This window comes from Lepus europaeus, chromosome 9 (genome assembly GCF_033115175.1).
Source record: "Lepus europaeus isolate LE1 chromosome 9, mLepTim1.pri, whole genome shotgun sequence".
In the NCBI taxonomy this organism is placed as follows: Eukaryota; Metazoa; Chordata; class Mammalia; order Lagomorpha; family Leporidae; genus Lepus; species Lepus europaeus.
The window spans coordinates 74,441,350-74,451,184 of NC_084835.1; the positions used below are offsets into that span (position 1 = coordinate 74,441,350).

At 42.1% G+C, this 9,835-nt stretch overlaps 1 protein-coding gene across 3 annotated transcripts in view; it reads left to right on the plus strand.

Moving 5' to 3' along the window:
• PSMA8 (proteasome 20S subunit alpha 8) overlaps positions 1 to 3,803 on the plus strand; it is a 71,930-nt gene extending 68,127 nt beyond the window's left edge. For all 3 annotated transcript variants that reach the window (XM_062200241.1, XM_062200242.1, XM_062200243.1), the window contains one exon: positions 3,711 to 3,803. In XM_062200241.1, the coding sequence (XP_062056225.1) occupies positions 3,711 to 3,803 (93 nt within the window). The remainder of the gene's footprint in view (positions 1 to 3,710) is intronic.
• Positions 3,804 to 9,835: the final 6,032 nt, after the last annotated feature.

Consider the following 9,835-nt stretch of genomic DNA (forward strand, 5'->3'; position numbering starts at 1 on the left):
GTATTATGATAGAAGACTCATCAACCACAGAGCATTGGAAATGCCGTTCACTAGTGTCCATTAGGTAGAACTGTACGGTATAACTTGCCAACTAGTTCTCCTTAACTGAAAGTATATAGAAGTACTCAAAATATGGGAAACTATATTAAAAAAAACACTTAAAGGATTATTTTATGTACATTTTTCATTGGTTTTAAGGAAAGTGTATCAAAGAGAAATAGTGTTAAAATCAGTGCTGGATGAACCAATGGGGGATTTGGTTTGGTTTTTTTCATCATTGTTTTGGCACCATTTCCCTATCTTTTATTATTTAACCAACAGATGGGATAGGAAGGTAGAGCAGCAGCAAAGTTTCAATAAATACAAGGAAAGGGAACATACAGTGGAGTCTGTCTCTGCACAGCACCACACACAGAGTAGACATGTACTTAAACCAATTATCATTGAGCCCAGATACACCAGCACTACAGATGTACAGAAACTACTGAATACAAAGGTTCCTATTCAGCCCCATCACATACATATATCCACTCATGGATATACATACACACACAAAGTTATAAATATATTTACTCATAAATAGTGGAATGGTTGTGTACTGGTAGCAAAGTGAGACTATCATTCCACATGTTATTTCAGCAAAGACAATGTAGTGAGTAGAGCACACATACTTTGGAGCACAGAGTTTAGAATTGCATAGAACTGGATTTCAGTTCCAGAAGTACAACCATGAACTCTCAGACTGTACATTAGCTGGATCAAAGACCTAAATCTACAACCTGATACCATAAAATTACTAGAGAATATCAGGGAAACTCTGCAAGACATTGGCAAAAGCAAAGACTTCTTGGAAAAGACTCCAGAAGTACAGACGATCAAAGCCAAAATTGACAAATGGGATTACATAAAGCTGAGAAGTTTCTGCACTGTGAAAGAAACACTCAGTAAAGAGGCAACCAACAGAATGAGAAAAAATATTTTCAAACTATGTGGCTGATGAAAGATTAACATCCAGAATCAGGAAATTCAACAACAATAAAACAAACAGTCAAGTTAGGGAAATGGATAAAGAATGGCTGGCACTGTGGCACAATGAGTTAAAGCTCTGACCTGTAGTGCTAGCATCCTATATGGGAGCCAATTTGAGTCCTGGCTGCTCCAATTCCAGTCCAGCTCTCTGCTAATGCGCTTGGGAAAGCATTTGAGGGTGGCCCAAGTACTTTGGCCCCTGTACCCACGTTGGAGACCAGGAAGAAGCTCCTGGCTCCGAGCTTCGGATTAGCCCAGCTCTAGCTGTTGGGGCCATTTGGGGAATAAATCAGCAGATATAAAACCTCTCTCTTTCTCTGTCTCTATCTTTCTCTGTAACTCTTTCAAATAAATAAAAAAAATTTTTTTTTAAAAGAAATGGGCAAATTACTTGAACAAGCACTTTTCAAGAGAAGGAATTCAAATGGTCAAAAGGCATATAGAAAAGTCTCAAGATCACTAGCTATCAGGGAAATGCAAATCAAAACCACACTGAGGCTTCACCTCACTCCAATCAGAATGGCTCTCATATAGAAACCAACAGACAACAAATGTTGGCCAGGATGTAGGGAAAAAGGTACCCTAATTCACTGTTGGTGGGAATGTAAACTGGTGCAACCACTATGGAAGACAGTATGGAGATACCTCAGAAATCTGCGTATAGACCTACTATTTGATCCAGCCATCCTACTCCTGGGAGTTTACTCAAACCAGAAGAAATCAGCAAATGAAAGAGTCATCTGTAACCCTATATTCATTGCAGCACAATTCACAATACTTAAGATGTAGAATCAACCCAGATGTTTGTCAACTTGACTGGATAAAGAAATTATGATATAGGGCCGGTGCCGCGGCTCACTAGGCTAATCCTCCGCCTGCGGCACCAGTACTCTGGGTTCTAGTCCCAGTTGGGGCACCAGTTCTGTCCTGGTTGCTCCTTTTCCAGTCCAGCTCTCTGCTGTGGCCCGGGAAGGCAGTGGAGGATGGTCCAAGTGGTTGGGCCCTACACCCGCATGGGAGACCAGGAGGAAGCACCTGACTCCTGGCTTCACATTGGTGCAGTGCACAGCCGTAGCGGCCATTTGGGGGGTGAACCAACGGAAGGAAGACCTTTCTCTCTGTCTCTCTCTCTTTCACTGTCTAACTCTGCCTGTCAAAAAAAAAAAAAAAGAAATTATGGTATAGATATACTATGGAATACTACTCAGCTGTAAAAAAAATAAAATAAAATCCTGTCTTTTGCAACAAGATGGATGCAACTAGAAACCATTATACTTAGTGAAATAAGCCAGTCTCAAAAAGCAGATATCATATGTTTTCCCAGATCCAAGGTAACTAATAGAGTACCTAAAATGTAATGTATTGGAGTGAAATGGGCATTTTGAGATTTGATGATTGTTTATAGCCCTCAACTCCTCCATTGAGGTACAGTGTTTTTTTCTTCACACTATTTGTAAAATTTTTTACTTAGTATATAGTTAAATGTACAATCATTAAGTAAACTGAAAATAGATCTTTGTAAAAATTAAGAGTGGGAATGGGAAAGGGAGGAAGAAGGGTTGGAACATTGGCAGGAAGGACGGTAGGGTGGGAAATACTACTATATTCCTAAACATATATGTATGAAATACATGAAAGTTGTATAACTTAAAAAATTTATTTAAAAAAGTGTTCATTAGCAATAAGCTGGAATTGGAAATAGAGTTAGGACTCAAATACATATATATTCAAATACAGGTTATTTTCTCACATTTTCTGACTACTTAATGAGATGATAAAATAGTTAAACCATGTCAGAATTACACAGTGGAGTAGGGAGAATTCAATAATGCTATTTGTTCATGAATAGAAATAAGCCTTGAACTAAAACATGTTGAGAGTAATTTGAATATATGAGAGATAGATATACACATATTTACACATAGTATCACATTTTTGCCTATTTTTAAAGAGAAAGCTTTATTTATTTATTTATTTGAAAGGCAGAGTTACAGAGAGGCAGAGGTTAAGAGGTCTTCCATCCAATGGTTCACTCCCCAGATGGCCACAACAGCCGGAGTTGGCACTGATCCTAAGTCAGGAGCCAGGAGCTTCTTCCAGGTCTCCCACACAACTGCCATCTTCTACTGCTTTCCTAGGCCATAGAAGAGAGCCGGATCGGAAGTGGAGGAGCCAGGACTCGAACCAATGTCCATATGGGATGCTGGCACTGCAGGCAGCACCTTTACCTGCTGTGCCGCAGTGCCGGCCCCACATTTTTGCCTTTTTAAAATGTATTTATTTGAAAGGCAAATTTACAGAAAGGGAGAGTCAGCAAGTGAGAGAGTGAGCTTCTACCTCCTGATTTCAGGAGCCTGGAGCTGGATCAGAAGTGGAACAGTAGGAACTCAAACCAGTGCCCATATGAATGCTGGCATAGCAGGTGGCAGCTTAACCTGCTGCACCACAATTCCTGCTGCTGCCTTACTTTATTGGCACATGATGGCAGAAATATCAGAGATCTAGTTTTGTCCATAATTGCTACAAACGTGTTGCTTTCATACCTTTTGAAACATTTCATTACATGTTGAAAGTTATAAAATTATAAAGAAAAATAGGAATGTACAAATAATGAATATCTAAATTTAAAAGAGAAAATGTATATATTGAAATTGGCTTTTTAAAATTTTTTATCGTTTCAGATGTTTAATGCCAAAGAAATTGAATTACAAGTAACCGAAATAGAAAAGGAAAAGGAAGAAGCAGAGAAGAGAAAATCAAAGAAGTCTACCTAATTCGTAGGATGGACACTCGGAGCATTTAACATTTTGTTGCATTTTTTTGAATTACCTAGTAAAGTTTTAGAGGAAATAAGTTACTTTGAAGCATTACATTACATGCTGTTTTGAGAATTCCAGATTTGTAGCTATTCCCAGTCTATTCACACAGATTAGTGTGAAGATATTTGAAAGGTCATTCCAGTAATTGTTGAAAGTAACCATAATTCCACATAAGCTTGTGACTATATAAGTTGTCCAGTTTGTTACTTTTCTGTTATCTGCAAACTTAATTAATAAAAAATTTAATTCCAAAAAAATTAATGATTTGGTAAAATGAGTATTGACTGTCAGTTGAAGATGTAGTTTTTCTAAAATAAATTAAATAAGATGTTGACTTGCATTTCTTGTTAAAAACCAAAACCAAAACCAAAAAAAAAAAAAGAACCCTTGGGGCTGGTGCTGTGGTGTAGCAGGTAAAGCTGCTGCCTTCAGTGCTGGCATCCCATATAGGGCGCCAGTTCAAGTCCTGGCTGCTCTACTTTCCATCCAGCTCTCTGCTATGGCCTGCGAAAGCAGTAGAAGATGGCCCAAGTGCTTGTGCCCCTGTACCCACATGGGAGACCCAGAAGAAGCTCCTGGCTCCTGGTTTTGGATCAGCCCAGCTCCTGCCATTGTGGGCATTTTGGAAATGAATCAGTGGATGGAAGACTTCTGTCTCTCCCTCTCCCTCTTCCTCCCTCCCTCCTTCCCTCCCTCCCTTCTTCCTCCCTCCCTCCCTCTCCTACCCCCCACTTCTCTGTAACTCCACCTTTCAAATGGATAAATAAATCTTCTTTAAAAAAAACCTTGTGTTGATGAATTGTCAAATTGTTTATTTTTAACTATTTTATCATATTTGTTTTACCATTTTCATTTTTTTAGTTGCAATGTATTATTTTGTTTATGGAACAAACATTAAAGACCTAATCCAAATAGGAAGTTAAAGTATTAGTAAGAGCTTATAAGGGCATTTTAGCAGAAATCTAGGAAAATAAGGAGATAAATTTTGATTTTTACTTTATCTCAAGTATGTCTAGTATGTTAGGCTTATTATATGTTACATCAAATATTTGAGTGCTTACTATTAAGCTTGGCATTGTGATAAGCTTATTGGGAGGAATAAGAAAAATATAAATAGGGATCCTGGGGGAATGTCTGGCCTAGTGGTCAGATCCCAAATCATAGTACCTGGGTTCAATATCTGGCTCTGGCTACTAACCTCCGTTTCTTGCTAATATATAAACTGGAAGACAGTGGTAATGGCCCAAATAGTTGGATTCCTGTCATTCACATAGGAGACCTGGATTGAGTTCTCTGCTCCCAGCTTTGGTCTTGGCTAGGAAACATAGTGGGCATTTGAGGAGTAAACTAGAAAGATGAGGGCTTTCTTTTTTTTTTTTTTTTTTTTTTTTTTTGACAGGCAGAGTGGACAGTGAGAGAGAGACAGAGATAAAGGTCTTCCTTTGCAGTTGGTTCACCCTCCAATGGCCGCCGCGGCCGGCGCACCGCGCTGATCCGAAGGCAGGAGCCAGGTGCTTCTCCTGGTCTCCCATGCGGGTGCAGGGCCCAAGGACTTGGGCTATCCTCCACTGCACTCCCTGGCCACAGCAGAGAGCTGGCCTGGAAGAGGGGCAACTGGGACAGAATCCAGTGCCCCGACCGGAACTAGAACCCAGCGTGCCGGCACTGCAAGGCGGAGAATTAGCCTGTTGAGCCACGGCGCCGGCCGGCTTTCTTTTTCTTAACCTGTCTCAAAAAAAAAAAAAAAAAAAAAAAAAAAAAAAAAACTGCCCACAGAGAGGTTTTTTTTTAATTATTATTTTTGTTTATTTGACAGGTAGAGAGAGAGAGAGACAGAGAAAGGTCTTCCTTCCATTGGTTCACTCCCCAAATGGCCACTACGTCCAGCCCTGTGCCAATCTGAAGCCAGGAGCCAGGTGCTTCTTCCTGGTTTCCCATGCGGTGCAGGGGCCCAAGCATCTGGGCCATCTTCCACTGCCCTCCCAGGCCACAGCAGAGAGCTGGACTGGAAGAGGAGCAATCGGGACTAGAACCCGGCGCCCACATAGATGCTGGCACCACAGGCGGAGGATTAACCAAGTGAGCCACGGCACCGGCCCCCCCACAGAGAGATTTAATCCAAATGTCCCACCAAAAGAATCTGCTTGGGGCTGGCATTGTGGCCCAGTTGGTCAACCCACTGCCTGTAGTGCTACCATCCCATAATCCCATATCAGAGTGCTAGTATGAGTCCCAGCTGCTCTGCTTCCAATCCAGCTTCCTGCTAATGCACCCGAGAAAGCATCAAAAGATGGTCCAAGTGCTTGGGCCCCTGCCAACCATGTGGGAGACACAGATGAGAATTCCCGGCTTCTGTCTTAAACCTGTAGCAGCCCAGCCATTGCGGACATTTGGGGAGTGAACCAGTGGATGGAAGACCTCTTTCACTCTGTCTGCGTCTCTCTCTGTCACTCTGCCTTTCAAATAAATAAATCTTTTTTTTTTAAGTATACTTAATTTGAGTTTATAGTTTTTAAGACAAAGGGTCTTAATTAGCATAAAAATAAAAGTCCATGTTATTATTTTAGAGTTTATCTGTTTGGTTATTTTTTTCCTTCACGTTCATTGTGAAAACGGAATCAAGGGGTTGAGTTTTTTCAGAGGAATTAAACATTCAGGGGAGATAGTAAAGAATCAGCTTGGGCTAGCAGCTATCATAAGATCTAAAGCACTTTGTATACCTTAAATAAATTTTTTTTAAAAATGATCTAAAGCACCAATGATTGTGCTCATGTGTCAGTGGTGCTGGGCAAAGAAAAGAGCAGAATCAGAAGTTTAAAAAGTGTAAGACCTCACAGAGCTGCCTCATTGGTGTTTGTGTTGAACCAAATTTCTTTGGTTTCTAGCTGCTGCACTATAGATTGTCAGACATAAAGATTATTAGACATTTTCCTGGGCTCTCTATATATGTCCTGTATTCCTTTTTTTTTTTTTTTAAGATTTATTTATTTATTTGAAAGAGTTACACAGAAAGAGAAGAAGAGGCAGAGAGAGAGAAGGAGAGAGAGAGGTCTTTTATCCACTGGTTCACTCTTCAATTGGCTGCAACGGCCAGAGCTACGCCGATCTGAAGCCAGGAGCCAGGAGGTTCCTTCAGGCCTCCCAAGCAGGTACAGGGGCCCATGGACTTGGGCCTTCCTTTGCTGCTTTCCCAGACCATAGCAGAGAGCTGGATTAGAAGTGGAGCAGCCGGGACTTGCCCATAATGGGATGCTGCCACTGTAGGCAGCAGCTTTACCCACTATGCCACTGTGCCAGCCCCTTGATTGCCTTTATTTATTTTATTTGAAACACAGAGAAAGAGAGTTTCCATCTGCTGAGTTACTCCCCAGATGCCAACAATAACCAGTGCTGGGTCAGGCCAAATCAGGAACCAAGGACTCAGGTACTTGAACCATCACCAAATGGCTTCCAGGATGTGCATTAGCAAGAAGCTGGATCAGAAGTAGATTAACCTTAAAAAAAAAAAAAAAAAAGCCAGTGTAGTGGTGTAGTGGGTAAAGCCAACCCTGGCATCCTATATGGGCATCGATTCATGTCCTCGCTGCTCCACTTCCAATCCAGCTCCCTGCTGATAGCCTGGGAAAAGCAGCGGAAGGTGGTCCAAGTGTTGGAAATCCAGAAGAAGCTCCTGGCTTCAGTCTAGCCCACCCCTGGCTATGGCAGCCATCTGGGGAGTGAGCCAGTGATTGGAAAGTCTCTTCCTCTCTATAGCTCTGACTTACAAATAAATAAATCTTAAAAAAAAAAAAAAGACAAAATAGAGTAGCCTGGATCCAACCAGGCATTCTAAGCATTGTAAGATTCTGGGCATCTCAAGTGCCAGTTGCAGACACTGGGCCAAACAGCTATCCTACTCCTCTCTTTGAAAGCTTAAAAGTCATAGCCAAATTCCTGATCCCTACTGGGCCCTGCTTAGCTTTCCACAAACAAAGGTGTTTGCTGAGTGCAAGGCTTACTAAGCAGAATTTTACCACTTTTGAAAAAATAATTGGCTCTCACTGCAGATAACCCTCTTAACACACATGCACCTGCAGCAGAGGCTGGATATTCCCTGTGTCCTGCAGTACTGCAGGGGACCCACTATGAAGCCTTGCTATCCTTGAAGAACATATTGTGGCACCTCGCATATGCCTCTTCCTTTCTTTCTTTCTTTCTTTCTTTCTTTCTTTTTTTTATTTGACAGAATTAGACAGTGAGGGAGACAGAGAGAAAGATCTTCCTTCTGTTGGTTCACCCCCCAAATGGCCGGTGCTGCGCCAATCCGAAGCTAGGAGCCAGGTGTTTTCTCCTGGTCTCCCATGCAGGTGCAGGGGCTCAAGCACTTGAGCCATCCTCCACTGCACTCCCCGGGCCACAGCAGAGAGCTGGACTGGAAGAGGAGCAATCGGGACTAGAACCCAGTGCCCATATGGGATGCTGGCACTGCAGGCGGAGGATTAACCAAGTGAACCACAGCGCTGGCCCCAACATATGCCTCTTCCTTAGCATTCATCATATTGTATTGGAATTACCTGTGTGATCAACTTTATGTTATTTTTTATATTTTATTTATTTATTTGAAACAGTTACAGAGAAATAAATGAAGAGCTTTTCTATCCAGCTCTCCTTGGGTCCCTGCACCCACATGGGAGACCCAGAAGAAGCTTCTGGTTCGTGGCCTTGGAGTGGCTCAACTCAGGCTGTTGTGGCCATTTGGGGAGTGAGCCAATGGATGGAAGACCTCTCTCTCTCTATGTACCTCTCTCTGTAACCCTTTTAAATAAACGAAGTAAATCTTTTAAAAAGATATCCTATATTAGGGCTGGTGCCGCGGCACTCTAGGCTAATCCTCCACCTGTGGCACCGGCACACTGGGTTCTAGTCCTGGTCGGGGTGCCAGATTCTGTCCCGGTTGCTCCTCTTCCAGTCCAGCTCTCTGCTGTGGCCCAGCAGTGCAGTGGAGGATGGCCCAGGTCCCTGGGCCCTGCACCTGCATGGGAGACCAGGAGGAGGCACCTGGCTCCTGGCTTAGGATCGGTGAAGCGCGCTGTCCGCAACACGTTGGCCGTAACGGCCACTTGGGGGGTGAACCAATGGAAAAAGAAGACCTTTCTCTCTCTCTCTCTCAGTAACTCTGCCTGTCAAAGAGAAAAAAAAGATATCCCATATTAGGAGAAAGGAGGAAACCAATCACCTATCTAATCTCTCACTTCAAGTAGAAGTCGATTTCTTTTTTTTTTTTTTAACTTTTTTTTAAAAAAACTTTTATTTAATGAATATAAATTTCCAAAGTACAGCTTATGGATTACAATGGCTTCCCCCTCCCACAACTTCTCTCCCACCCGCAACCCTCCCCTCTCCCACTCCTTCTCCCCTTCTATTCACATTAAGATTCATTTTCAACTCTCTATATTCAGAAGATCAATTTAGTATATATTAAGTAAAGATTTCAACAGTTTGCACCCACATAGAAACACAAATTGAAACATACTGTTTGAGTACTAGTTATAGCATTAAATCAAAATGTACAGCACATTAAGGACAGAGATCCCACATGAGGAGCAAGTGCACAGTGACTCCTATTGTTGACCCAACAAATTGACACTCTAGTTTATGGCGCCAGTAACCACCCTAGGCTGTCGTCATGAGTTGCCAAGGTTATGGAAGCCTTCCAAGTTCACCAACTCTGATCATATTTAGACAAGGTCATAAAAGACAGGGTGAAGATAGTAACCAATGATCCTAAGAGTGGCATTTACCAGGTTTGAACAATTATACAGCATTAAGTGGGGAAGAGGACCATCAGTACACACAGGTTGGGAGTAGAGCCATTGGAGGTAGAGTAGAGGTTATGATTACGAAGGAATGAGGCCCAAGTACACTAGACAGGGTCTAGAACAAAGGACAGAGTCATTATTAGAGGAGCTAAGAAAGGTGCTGTCTAAGCTACAATTAAGTTTTCTGAT